Source organism: Chrysochloris asiatica, unplaced genomic scaffold (assembly GCF_000296735.1).
Source record: "Chrysochloris asiatica unplaced genomic scaffold, ChrAsi1.0 scaffold00348, whole genome shotgun sequence".
Taxonomy (NCBI): Eukaryota; Metazoa; Chordata; class Mammalia; order Afrosoricida; family Chrysochloridae; genus Chrysochloris; species Chrysochloris asiatica.
The window spans coordinates 17,532-32,444 of NW_006408866.1; the positions used below are offsets into that span (position 1 = coordinate 17,532).

At 45.0% G+C, this 14,913-nt stretch overlaps 1 protein-coding gene across 1 annotated transcript in view; it reads right to left on the minus strand.

The window, feature by feature from the left end:
* The window catches only part of SYT17 (synaptotagmin XVII), an 83,227-nt gene that overhangs the window by 10,749 nt on the left and 57,565 nt on the right, over nucleotides 1-14,913 (minus strand). Inside the window, exon 7 of the mRNA XM_006875969.1 lies at nucleotides 14,184-14,339. Coding sequence (XP_006876031.1) covers nucleotides 14,184-14,339 — 156 coding nt within the window. The remainder of the gene's footprint in view (nucleotides 1-14,183; nucleotides 14,340-14,913) is intronic.

Here is a 14,913-nt window from a genome sequence, read left to right on the forward strand (position 1 = left end):
CCACAAGGTTAGCAGTCTAGACTCACCAGATGCTCCTCGGAAACCCAATACAGGGTCGCTAATGAGTCAGAAGTGACTCCATGGCTCTTAACAAAAATTATACTAATTAAAAAATGAGTATTTTTTTAAATTGTCAAATCCTGAGTTCTGTGTGCCAGATGCTTTCTTACTTAGTCCACACCCCAATCCAGTAATGTGGCTGGTAAAGCCTGAATATACCCATTTTGCAGATGGGGGACTAATTGCTTAGCGAGCCAAGTGGTTGTGTGTCCAAGGTCACACAGCAAGGTTGTGACAAAGCAGAAACGGAAACTCAAATAAAGTCCAGCCCTTTTCCCTGGGGTCCCTGACCCCCACAGCTACCACAAACAAGATTCCTAGTGAACACACCTTTGAAGTGTGTATGTTTGTCAAAGAATTAGATCCTCAAACCAACATGTAAGGCAAAGAATGCCAACAGTAAGAATGACGCTTGAAACCCCTCACGGAGGTGCCATGTTGGAGAACTTCTCAGCACCGCTCTAGGAACCAGCACAGTTGGCTTGGCCTCTGATGTAGATTGAACTGTGTCCCCAAAACTATTTGCTGTAAATTCTAGCCTCTCTGCCTGTGATTATAATAATAATCCCACTTGGCGATGAGTTGTCTTTGTTTTGTGATAATGAGGCAAGATTACTGGGTTTTGAGTCCATCTCCTTTGAAATACAGCAGAGATTAAACAATGAAGCAAGCAGAGCTAGGAAGATTGATGGAGATCTCCAAGGAATCAGGAGACAGAAATTGAGAGACAAGGGCTTCCCCAGAGTCCAGAGAAGACCTCCCCCTGAATTCAAACTTCTAGCCTCCTAAACAGTGAGAAAGCAAGTGTGTTTGTTAACGTAACACACATGGGGTATTTCTGTCATAGCAGCATTATAAAACTAAGACAGCCTTCAGCATATGAACAATTGTCACGTCCACAGTGGAGGAGTTAAAGAAGACATGGCTGTATGTGTAGGGACCCCTCTTCAACCTGACATCTGACCTCAGACTTGGAATGTGCCTACCTCTACAATTATGAGCTATTCCTTTGATATGATACCGAACCAGCTTCCGTGGAGAACCCAGACTAAGATACCCTGATACCTGTGAAGGTAACCTTTCTTAAAAACAGTGACACTCTGTCACACAGTGGACTTGGGTGTTGTTATTTGTCTTTCAAACACTAGCAGGGTCACTTACAGTAAACAGGTTTAACTGGAGCTTCAAACTAAGACTAGGAGGCAGGGTGGATTTGAATTTCCAACCTTTTAGTTAGCAACTGGACACATTAGGACCCCAACTTAAACCCACTGCCACCAAGTGGATTCTGACTCATACTGACCCTATATAGGGTTTCCAGGGAGCAGCTGGTTGGTTTGAACTGCCAATCTTGCAGTTAGCAATCTAGTGCTTATCCTACAGTGCCACTTCAGGACTCCATAAACCTATTAGACATGTTAATTCTCAGTCCTCACCAAGAGCTCCCAGAATCAGGAACTCTGGGGCTGGGTCCAGTAATCTATTTTAACAAACTGCAGGTGGCTGATGTACACACCAGGGATTTCTAAAACTCTGATGCAGGAGGAGGTCCTCCCTGACCATCTGTATCAACTTCTGGCGGTGGCACAGAGGCATCTGCAGTTTTAAAAAGCGTTCCCAGGTGTCCCTAATGTGCATCCAGGGTTGAGATTCACTGGTTTATGGCACCCAGCCCTTTGGAATCTCAAAAACCAGTCACCATCACCTCTGAGCTGACCTCTCTGCCTTGAATTAACTGGCTCAGCAGATCCACTCAGAGCCACTGTCTCCATGAACCTTTCTTTGGAAAATACCTTAGTGAGACTAAGAACGTGTATTACTGAGAGAACTTGTCTGCAGCCATCACTGATCACAGAGACATGTTGAAACATGTTTTGTTTGTAATAATCCCATGCATGTATGAACTGGAACCTGAGAGGCAAAAGTTTTTGGCTTAACTCACAGCAACCCTGTATAGGGTTTTTCCCAAGAGTGGCTGGTGGGTTTGAACCACCAACTTGTGGTTAGCAGAGTTTAGCACCATACCATGGCAGCCTTGGAAATACTCTGGGGTGGTCCTACTTTTTTCCTACTCAGGGTGACGATGAGTTGGGAGTCAACTTGACAGCAATGAGTGTTTGCTCCCTAGACACTAGGATGCAGAGACTTTGTTTCACATACTTTGGACAAGCTATCAAGTGTGAGTGGTTGGTACTTGTTGATATCTTTTCTCTGAGGATGTCTGCTTTTCCATGTTCTTTGTGTATCAAAGGATTTTGGATCATATCTTAGACATTTTGAACTTACATGGCTCTGGGTCATGTCTAAAATCTATTGAGCCTGGTGATTTTTGAGTCTTACCAAGCAATTGACAAGGTTAGGTTCTGAAAGGAAGTTTCAACCTGACTTCTGTTTTCAAGACTATAAAAAATGCTTTATTCAGACCTGCCCCTCATGTATGAGCCCCAGAGGCCGATCTGGAACCTGGATGGTGGTCTAAGCTGTAGTTCTCATCCCAAAGCCTCTGATATAGTGTTTAGGATCAGATCCCCTCACATGCAACTTGGGGAGAGTCTGGAGTTCATATATGACTTTAAAGGGTCCCTCTCTCAAGCTGCTGTCTCTCTGTGGTCTTCCCATGCTCTGCCTCCCTAGGGCCCCCTTCATGTACTTCAGTCTCCCTACTCTGCCATTCACTTCCCATTGACTGTTTCTGGCTCTGGAGCTAGATGCCCGCTGCCAGCCCCTGCTCAGGCCTTTCTCAAACACAGTTCCAGCTGCAGGGAACTGCAGGAACACATACTGGTCTGGTTCTACAGCTGGGTTGGCACAGACTTAGTTAATCCCTGGTTCCTAGATATTGTACCAGCTGGAGGCTCTGGGGTGATGGTGATGAGGTGAAGACACTCACAGGCAGTGGGCTGCGCTGTTCACAATGGAAGTGCCAACATCTCTGCTCTCTCACACGCTGCCATGATAAGAACAGCAGCTGTGATGTTCCAAGTGGCCCCTTCTGGGCTGGACAGGTCCACATAGTGATTTGCCTTGAATTCTCATAATAGGAAAGATCTGCTCCATTTTACACAAAAAGAAACCGGGGCTCAGGGAGGTGGAGTCACTTACTTGAGGTCAAATAGCTGGTCAATGAAGAGAGTGGGATTACAAACAGACCCCCAACCCACTGTACTTAGTTGGTTTCCACACATAGCGGCTCTATAGGACACAGTAGAACTGCCTCATAGGGTTTCCAAGGCTGTCTTCTTTACGAAGGAGTACAGATAATGCAGTGAGTTAAGTGTTCGGCTGCTAACTGAAAAGTCAGCAGTTCAAACCCCACCACTGCTCCTGTAATGGTTTACAGTCTCTGAAAGCCTCAGGAGCAGTTCCATGCTGCCCTCAGGGTCACGATGAGTCAGAAGCCATGTAGAGGGTTGGGTTTACAGAAGCAGACTGCTAGATCTCTTTTCCTAGTCATGGCTGGTAGGTTTCAATCCCCAACCTTTAGGTTAGCACCTAGGTACTTTAACCAATGTGCCACCCAGGCTCCTGATTCCAACCCAGGCCTGTGCAATTCCAGCATCAACCCTCTGTGGTCATCACCCACCTCTCAGTGTGCCATACTGAGGTAGCTCGTGCTGCTATGATGCCGGAAGCTTCGTCGCACACTCATAGGAATACCCACACGGACAGGTTTCAGCGGAGTTTCCATACGAACACAGAGTAAGAATTAAAACCTGACAATCTACTTCTAAATATCAGCCAATGAAACTTTATTGATCACAACAGAACAAATCATTAGGATGGAGGGCATCGTGTTTGCTAAAGAAGATTGACTGGCCCAGTGGCCACAATGATGGCTGGATGGTACAGGATCAGGCAGGGTGGCATTCTGTTCTATCAAGGTTGCCCGGGGTGAACAGCTGCCATTTATCTACCTGCCTACTCCTTTCCGCTTCTCAAAGACTTCATTTTGCTAGGATCTACAATCAATGCTCAAGGAAGCAATAGTTAAGGAATCAAGCGACTTATTGCCCTCGGTAAATCTGCTGCACAAGACCTCTTTTAAGTATTGAAGACCAAAGATGTCAGTTTGAGGACTAAAGTGCACATGATCCAAGTCATGATATTTTCAATCGTCTGATATGCAAGTGAAAGTTGGGCAATGGATAAGGAAAACCATAGAAACCATTTGAGTTGTGTTGGATAAGAATACTGAAAGTACCATGTATTGCTAGAAGAACAAACAAATCTGTCTTGGAAGAAGTACAACCAGAATACTCCTTAGAAGCCAGGATGGCCAGACTTCACCTCTTATACTTCAGACATGTTATCAGGAGGGACCAGTCCTTGGAGAAGGACATCATGCTGGTTAGAGGGTCAGGGAAAAAGAGGAAGAGCCCCAACGATATGGACAGTAGTAGCAGCAATGGGCTCAAGCGTAACAATAATTGAGAGGTTGAGGTAGGACTGGACAGTTGGAACCAACTCTACGGCCCTAACAATAATCCTCTTCTCTGGTAGGTTGTTTGGGTAACACAATTGGTTAAGTCCTTGCCTACTAGCTGTAATACTGGCTGTTTGACCCCACCCCAAGGCATCATGGGAGCCAGGCCTGATGATCTACTTTCAAAAGATCACAGCCTGGAAAACCCTCTGGAGCAGTTCTAATCTGCATACGTGAGGTCACCATGAGTTGGAGAGAGTAGCACGATGGTGGGGTCCATCAATCATGATGATGATGACCTGACCGGAAGTCTACTGAAGACTAACTATATGCAAGGCACTAGCTACAGCTTCTTTTACGGAGTATTTAGATTGGATGCTCAAAACAGAGGAGGAGACTGAGGCTCCAGAGGGCTCCTATCACCTGCTCGCGGCCACACACTGGCCAAGTGAGAAAGGTGAAATTCAAACCACATAGTACGTGATGCCAACCCATACTCTGAGCTACAGTGAGACCCTCTCTCTGGCTACTGGACCCGCCCTGCGCCTGGTGAAGGGGGAGAAGATGGATGCCGCTGGGGGGCAGCTCTGTCCAGCACAAGCCCACAGCCTTGCTCCATTTCAGGGGCTTCGGCTCTCTCTGAATGGCTCTACCCCACTCAGACTGACTTCCTCTTCTCTCTACTGATGGAACCCCTCGGTTCCACTTCCCAAATCCCAACAATCCTGGGGTCTCCTCAGGCAAGAGGACGACAGCACTGCCCTCCAGGTCTCCCTTCTCCCCCACTGATTCAGAGAACCATGTCAATGCTACAGCTGCAGAAAGCCACGCCATTAAGGAGAACGGAACAGGTGCGGTGGAATTCCCTACTCACTGAGGGCCCCCAGGGTCCTCCAAGCTGACGGAGGTGAGAGAGGGATGCCACACAGTACAGGCTGCCCAAGGGCATCGCCTGAGTTGTTTTTAAAACAGACATCAAGGTCCTGCCTGCCAAAGATGCGGACTCCAGCCGAGGGCATCAGGATTTTTAAGACACCCACGTCCACCAGCAGTTGTCATCGAATCGATTCTGAATCGTAGTCAAGCCATGTGTGCAGAGTAGGACTGTTCACCACGGCCTGTCCAATGGCAATATCTTTTTTTTTTTTTAAATAAGTTTTTATTGTGAGGTTTACATGGAAAAATATGAGTTTTACATTCACCCTATCGTATTTTGTGTCATTGCAATGATTACAATCCCCTCCATGCATCATCAAATAACCAAAGGGTACACTCCACAGGCCTGCCCGCCGGCCATCTGCACACAGCCCCTTTCCCTCTCTGAGTCCAGTGTCCCTAGCCGCTCAATCTGTCCATGTCATCGTCTCTGTCTCCATTCCTGGTGTCACTGCCTCTCTGGGTAGAGTCCCGCTCTCCACTATTCTCATTTGATGGTCCCAGAACAACCTCCGCTCCTGGGCTGCAAAACCAATCTCTCCCCTCCTTTTGTTAAAAAACATCTACCTCTATATTTCCTACCCTCACAGTCAGTCCTGATGGCAATTATTCACTGTTGTAGCACAAGAGTCTTTCCCCATTTCCTTTTACCAGCCCGGTCATAACAGATTGGAAATCATTCAGTGGTGATTCTACCTTCCTCTGCCCCGTCTGGAACTAGGCTCCCTCTTGAAAGCTTGTAAGCCAGTCACGTCTTACCTTTATAGGCCCCCCTCATTTTGGGTTGCCAGTGTCTATGTTGCCCATCCCTGTCAACCCTGTGTACCGAGGGGGTGGGAGTGATCCTTGCTGTAAAGATTTGTTCCCTTTTTGAGCTATTATATCCATAAGTATAGGTAAAGTTCATCAAATTGTAGCAGGTTACTCCTACCCCTAGCCTCTCTTCTTTTCTTGTAGTAAGAGATTTGGTCATCCAGCCATTAAAGCCAGGTCAAGTGGGTACTATCTGCAAGTATGGGTGTTCTTAATGCATCTCCCCTCACTTCTTATCAGCTGGACGCTTTATTCTCCGCTCTAGTCCTCTGGCCATGTCACTGCCTCTGGGCCCAGAATCCCCAGGTCGGCAATATCTTTCAGAAGCAGATTACCATGCCTTTCTTAGGAGGCACTTCTGGGTGGATTTGAACCTCCAACCTCTCGATATGTAGCCAAGCATTTAATCATTTGCGCTACCCAGGAACACTAGGGAAGCCTCCATGGTAATACTAAGGTGCAGACATAGTCTAATGATAGGCAGGGGTGACAGCTTTTGTTTTCCTTTGAACACATGTATGAAGAGGGTCCTGGGATCTCCTATGAGCTCCTGGGCCTTGTACGGACTTACTTCTCAGTTTGAGGTATAGACCCAAAGCCCCAGACATCCCACATATTCCCAATCTGCATTTTAACACATTGCTGGGTAAAGTCTCAGAGAAGAGACCCGCCTACATGACTGAGTATCCATGAACCATGACCTCATCTACCCTGAGACCAGAGGAACTAGATGGTGCCCGGCTACCACTACTGACTGTTCTTAGTAAAGTCACAAGAAGACAGACCCTGATTGAACTCAAATGCTTAACAAGTCCACAACTCCTGGTCCAGTTGAGACTGGAGGGTCCTTTGAGACTATCATCTGGAGATAGTCCATAAACCCAAACTAGGCCCTGAGGTCACCTTTTAGTGAAGTAACAGCTTAGCACACAAAATAAGGGGTATTACTTGTGAGTACAGTTTCATTAATAAAACCAAAAAACCAAAACAACTATATGAGACAAAAGGATCTACAGTCACTATACAGCAGAGGTGGGAAGCATCTGACCCGCTGGGTATATAAGCCGTGAAATCATGTGGTCTGCCCCTGCCAAGGCAACTGCAGGTGGGACACAAAAATTCAATAAATCCAGGAGCTTTTCTCATAGCACATAAATTCATATTAAGTGACATTATAAATATCCAAATGGCCCTTGGCAGAAAAAGGGTCCTCCATCCTTGCTCTAAAGCGAGAATAAGAAGACAAGGGTGCAGGAAGCTAAAATACTAGAAGGAGAACAACCAGAACACAGTGAAAGAGAATGCTGACACTTGGTGAAAAATCTAATGTCATTGAATGATTTGTATAGAAATTGTCAAATGGGAACTTAATTTACTCTGTAAACCTTCAGCAAAAACAAAGAAAATATTTTAAAACATCAAAGAAAAAAAACAAATCCATGGGAGATCCCAAAGCACGCTAAAGTGTTGTCCCGTCACAGCTAGAAACAAGGTAGGTGACAAAAAGCTAGAATGTCAGTCCCCACTGGTTTCTCTTCCCTGGTGCCTGGTGGCTGTCCACCACGACTCCCACTGATGGACCCCTCCTGAGCCCATGCCCTGGTCAGCTCCTCCCATTCCCTGCCTTCAACGGACTCTAACAACTAGCTGGGTGATAAGGTGGGGTCTTCCATGCTGACACCTGGCAGCCCATTCACTCCCAGGTTCAAGTGACGATGTTGGCCTTAGTTTCTCTTCTAGACCTGGTCTTGCCTCATCCCCAATGACCCTCCTTGCCTTCTTAGCTTTGAAATCCCAACTCCCACACTACCTTCTCTGACTCTCCAGACTATACCACACCCTGCATCTGTCCTCATAAGCCCCAGGCCAATTCACAATCGAGTAGCTCTTCAAGCGTCACTTGGTTAATGTCTGGCCCCAACTACAATTAAGCTTCTTGAGAACACGTGTCATGGATGTCCGGTTCTCCACTGAACCCTTAGCATCTAGCACAGGCCCAAAGTAGGTGTTCAAACATTCCATCATCAGGGAGCTAGGTACATGTTGTTGTTAGGTGCTATCCAGTCGGTTCCAACTCATAGCGACCCTATTCACAACAGGACAAAGCACTGCCCAGTCCTGCACAATCTTCACTATTGCTGATACTTTTGAGCCCATCGTTACCGCCACTGGGCCAGTCCACCTCATTGAGTATCTTCTTCTTTTTTGCTGACCCTCCACTTTATCAAGCATGATGTCCTTCTCCCAGGGACTGGTCCTTCCTGATAACCTGCCCCTGCCATCCCCAGGCACTGTGTCCCTGGACTCGGTTTCTCCAGGGAATCTGAGTTCTAAGTGGTTTTCAGAGGCCATGAAGCTTTGGGGGTATAGGGGAAACTGACATTTATTTCTTGTAACCTGAGGATTTCCCCAAATATTTCATCTTCAATAAGACGGTGAGGATGGGGGTGGAGAGACAGGAAAGTGAGAAGCAGGAGTGTATACAAAAGTTATTTTTTCCTTCTCATTTTGGACTTCCCACTGACAACGTGGGTAAAACACAAAGGGCCTTCAAAAAGTTCATGGAAAAATGGGATGAAAAATCATGGAATTTTCCCAATAACTGTTTGCAGCCCCCGCATATTATTTATTTATATACTATACGCAATCTGTCTCTTTCAGAAAAACCTTAAGGCTGTATAAATGTGGTCTCTGCTGGTATGGCGCTATAGGCTAAGCACTCAACCTCAAGGTTGGTTTGAACTGCAAGGTTGTTGTTATGTGCCGTGCAGTCGGTTCTGACTCACAGCGACCCTGTTCAGGGTTTCCAAGGCTATAAATCTTTATGGAAGCAGAAAGCCTCATCTTTCTCCCGCAGAACAGCTGGTAGTTTCGAACTGCTGACTCAGGTTAACAGCCTGATTAGGCAGTTTAAATTCTTCAGCTATTCCTTGGAAACCCTACACAGAGCCGCTATGGGTCAGAGCCAACTCGATGGCACTTAACAACAACAACAACAATAACAGCTAAGAACACATTTTCTGAGCCAGGCAAGGTTCCAGACCTTTACATGTTTGGACTTTGTAAGAACCTACCTAAGCAAGGAGAGCACCATGATCCCCATTCTATAGGTGAGGAATCTGAGGCAACCAGAGCCCAAGGAAAATGCCAAGGTCACAAAGCCACACTGGTAGATAGGAAACCAGGTAGATAGGAAACCAGGCTGCTGCTGTGGGGGCTCTGGCCCCTGACCACTGTGCTTTTCTCTGTTTAACTCCCTCTTTCTCTCCCCTCCCCCTTCCCTATCTCTCCTCCTTCTCCCTCCCCTTTCTCTACCCCTCCTCTCTTCCTATCTCTCTTCCCTCTCTCCCTTCCCTATTTTTCCTTTCTCATACTCACTCCCCACACCTCTCTCCAATCTTTTTCTTTCTGTCTCCCCTTGCATTTTCCTTCCCATTTTGGGCTTTCCACAGAATCTCAGATGATATGTCTCTCTCTTACTCCTCTCTCTCTTGCCTGCTTCTGATAACAGTCTAATAACCTCCATGGCCTACTTCACTTTTTTTTGCTTCAGGAATCCTCCCCAAACTTCCCAGAAGGTCTCTGGATTGCATATTGCTATCACAGGAGTAGAAAAGCAGCTCCCACCCCTCTGGCCTCTTCCGGTACCTTTTCTTCTCTCGCTCTCTCTTTTTTTTTGCCTACAGAAATCCCCTGATTGAAAACTACAGAAGAAACCTCATCCCACACAGAAGAGGACTGTTTTGAGAACCCAGCTCACCCACTAATTACAGGCTTTTCCAAGTTTCTCTGCAAACGCTCAAATTGCAGCTCAGCTTTTGTGATGAAGTGTTTGGAAACATGCTAATGGGCTGCATTTCAGAGCCTTAAATTGAGGTGCCAGTTCTTCTTCCCAACTGATCAGAAAAACCAGTTAGGGCCTAGTGGATGTGAATTCAGGAAGGTTGTCACTTTGCTTGCATCCCTGGGTGGTACAAACAGTTTGAATTCAATTACTAAATATTGAGGAGTCCTGGCCTGGTGCTGTAGGATAAAGCACTGGGCTACTACTAGTTTTAACTGCAAACTCACCAGCCATACCTCAGAAACCCTATACAGGGTCACTGTGAGTCAGAATCATCTTGATGACATTAACAACAACAACAACTAATATTAAAGTTGTTAAAGGCTTCACTTGGATCCACAATCAACACTCATGGAAACACCAGTCAAGAAATCAAATGACATATTCCATTAGGCAAATCTGTTGCGAAAGACCTATTTAAAGTTTTAAGAGCAAAGATGTCAGTTTGAAGACTAAGGTGAGCCTGACCTAAGCCATGGTTTCAGTCATCTCATATATGAAAGTTGGACAATGAATAGAATAAAAGGAAGGCTGTAGACAAATCAATGCATTGGCATTTTGGTGTTGAAGGTACTAAGAGCTGCCAGAAGAACAAACTAATCTGTCTTGGAAGAAGTATAACCAGAATGTTCCTTGGAAGTAAGGTTGGCAAGACTTTGCCTCACATACTTCGGTCATGTTTTCATGGAGAAACCAGTTCCTAGAAAAGGACATCATGTTTGGCAAAGCAGAGGGTCATCAAAAAAGAGTTAGGTCCCCAAGGAAATGGACAGATGCAGTGGCTGCAACAATGGGCTCAACATGACAATTGTGATGGTGGTACAGGACTGAGCAGGCTTTCATTCTGGTATGCAGCTTTCTGCTGTTAAGTGCCACTGAATCAGTTCCAACTCATAGTGATCCTGTATATATAGTTTCCTAGAGTCCTGGTGTGGTGCTGTAGGATCAGCACTGAATTGCAAGGTTGACAGTTCAAACCCACCAGCCACTCCTCGGAAACCCTATACAGGGTCGCTATGAGTCAGAACCGACTAGATGGCACTTAGCAACAACAATAACACTAACAGCAGTTCCTCTAATCTTGGAGCTGACCTGACCGTATACCCTAAAGGAGACATTCTTTTTCTCTGAGGTCTGAGAGGTGTAGGTTATCACAGTCTATTCCCAGAGGGTCTTTCCTCTATGGACAAACAGGTACAAGATGTGGAGGCACACACTCGAAGGGTCTTGATGCATAACATTATTGATAAATCTTTACAATGGGTCCCCAGAAACAGACATGATCAAAGAAGCAACTTTTATAGGTTACCCAAAAAATCAGTTCTGCCATCAACCAGTGATCCTCCTGTAATGAACTCAAGGGCTTGTTCCTTTAACCAGTCATGTGACCCCACATCTGTGCTGCCCAACTCCCCCTGATGAATCATAGCTTCTAGATATGACTCACTTGATTGTCTTTTATCCAATTAGAACTTTCTAACGTTTAGTTCCAGCTCGACCTGCACAAAAACCTATTTTTTTTCTCATTGTGTGGTCATTTTGACTCCGTGAATTTGGACAACTTCCAGTGCGGACCGTTTCTGCCCCTCAATAAAGCTCCATTGCTTTCACTTTAACCTGATTCTGTGATATCGCTCCATGGCAGTACTGAGATGGAAAACTCAGAACAAACTCATGGTTCATTCTTTCAAAAAAGCACGTTGTATAATATTGTGAATAGAATGCTCCTGGTAAACTCCTGGGAAGATTTTGATCTGTTTTGCTCACTGCTACAGTCCCAGCTCTTAGAAACAGTGTCTGGTACCAAGTCGGTATTCAAGACATAATTTTGAATTAATGAATAACTTTGTTTTATTTTGATGACAGTGAAAATAAACACTAAGAGCTTCACCAACTCAACAATTTTCACCTGTACCATTCAATGATCTTGATTCCATTCTTCATGGTGTACAAACTTTGTCAATACTCCCAACACCATTACAAGCTCAATGCCCCCAAACAAAAATTCCTCTTTTCCCCTCCTTCTAACCCCTAAAGAAACCCATTGTTATCATGTTGACTCCAACCTATTGAATGGACTAGAAGTGTTGGTAGGATTGCCAAGGCAGTACTGGGGTGGTGTTGGAGGATAAGCACTCGACCACAAGGTTGGCGGTTCAAACTCACCAGCTGCTCCTCAGAAACCCTATAAAGGGTCGCTATGAGTCAGAACCTTCACAGCAATTAACAACAACAGCAATCTTCATGAGGATTCCTGTTGAAGCACTGTAGGATAAGCACTGGACTGCAAGGTCAGTTTGAACCTCAAGGTCATCAGTTCAAATTCATCAGTTGCTCCTTGGAAACTCTCTATGGTTCACTATGAGTCAGAAGTGATTCAACTGCACTTAACAACAACCACCTTCATGGAAGCAGACTGCAGCTGGTGGGTTCAAACTGTTGACCTTTGGGTTAGCAGCTGAGCACTTAACCACTGCACTATGCAGATAGTACAACTTTGCTTGCTGAAAGTGAAGAGGACTTAAAACATTTACTGATGAAGATCAAAGAGCACAGCCTTCGGTATGGATTACATTTCAATGTAAAGAAAACAAAAATCCTCAGCACTGGACCAATAAACTACATTCTTATCAACGGAGAAAAGATTGAAGTTGTCGAGGACTTCATTCTTCTTGGATCAACTATTAACACTCATTCATGGAAGCAGCAGTCAAGAAATCAAACAACATATTGCATTAGGCAAATCTGCTGCACAAGACCTTTTTAAAGTGTTGAAGAGCAAAGATGTCAGCTTGAGGACAAAGGTGCACCTGACCCAAGCCATGGTATTTTCAATAACCTCATATATTCATGTAAAAGCTGTACAGTGAATAAGGAAGACAGTAGAAGAATTGATGCTTTTGAGTTATGGTGTTGGAGGAGAATATTGAAAGTGCCATGGGCTGCCAAAAGAACCAACAGATCTGTGTTGGAAGAAGTGCAGCCAGAGTGCTCCTTGGTGGTCAAGATAGCCAAACTTCGTCTGTCATACTTCGGACATATTGTCAGGAGAGACCAGTCACTGGAGAAGGACATCATGTTTGGTAAGGTGGAAGGTCATAGAAAAAGAGGAAGACCCCCAATGAGATGGACTGGCCAAGTGGCAGCATCAATGAACTCAAGTGTGGCAACATTAGTGACGTTGGCCCAGGATCAGGCAGTGTTTTGTTCTGCTTTGCATAGGGTCACTATGGGTTGGTACTGACTCTTTGGCACCTAACAACAGCAATCTTTATGGGAGGAACTCTGGTAGTGTAGTGGTTTCGAATCGGGCTGCGAACCTTAATGTCAGCACTTTGAAACTACCAGCTGTTCTGCAGGAGAAAGATGAGGCTTTCTGCTCCCGTAAAGATTTACAACCTCGGAAACCCTGTATGGGGTCACTATGAGTCGGAACCAACTCCACAGCCCACCACCATTACCAATATTTATGGGAGAAGATCACCAAGCTTTTCTTCTATGGAGCCAGTTGGTGGGTTTGAACTGCCAACCTTCAATTCACCCCTGAAAACAACAACCTGAGTTCTACCAGACAGTAACACTCAGAGCCACTACTCAAACACTATGTCCTCTGGGAAGTCTTTCAAAACCCTTCTGTCTGGGTTAGTTGTCCCTGTTTTGTCATATTTCCCCATTCAACAGGAAGCGACTTGAATCATGAACAATGTCATCATCAAAGCTAACCCAGAATGAGTACCAGGTTTTATTCCAAAGCCTGAAGTTATCCAATATTCACAACAAACCTATAAAGTAGCATTATTGTCCACATTTTATATATGAGGCTCAGAGGGATTCATATATATCTTGCTGTGGCCTTGGTAAGTACTGGCAGGGTCAAGCAGTCAAACTTCAGAACCCACATTTGTAGAAATTATGCTCTATGGCTCCGTATTCATGATCTTATTGAATCTTGCCCAAGTTCACCAACGGTAAGTGGATTCAAACCCAGCTTGTCAAACATTAGACCTGAGGTCTTAAACACGATCCTTTCTGGATGCCTTCTGTCTTTAGGCCACTAAATAGAACATCCCTCCCCTGGAGTTCATTAAGGTCTGAAAAGCTACCTACCTGTAAACACCAGGCTGGCATTTTCCAGTTCTTCCTGAGGAACTTTGAAGCTGAAGGATTCATTGTAGAAAGGATCGATCGTGCCTCTTAAGAAGGAGGTCTTCTTGGTTTTTACAAGCTTGAGTCTGTGTACCAGTTGTATTTTCACAAAGGGGTCTGAGAATTAGACACAGCGTCAGAATGTTAGAGACCTAGAAATCCAATCCATCTTTCCATTCATCCATTGAACATCCCATCCACCTTTCTTCTATCCATCCATCATTCATCCGCTCAACATTTCTTCCACTTATCCATCTAGCAGTTCACTTTATCATTTCAACATCCTTTCAGTTATACCTCTTTTATCCATCTATCTGATGATCCAACTCTGTATCCATTCTTTCATATCTCCAGTGTCCATCCATTCATCTACCTCTTTTTTGATTCATCTTCCATCCATCCTTTTTCCCCCACCCCTCTGTTTATTGACACATCTCTTCCTCTTTGCCTCCAGCCATCATTATTTTTTGAGCCACTGTCATGGGTTCATTTTAGAGATAAGGAGACTGAGGATACAAAATGAGAAATGATTTACTTAAGATCTGGCTGGTGGAGGCAGCATTTTCTGCAGATGGCTTCTATGTCCCAGAATCCACTATCATGCCAGTGGGCTCAGACACAGGAAAATAGTAATTGCCAAATTATAACTACCATTCTCTAAATTTTTCAGAAAAATTTTCTAATATTTAAA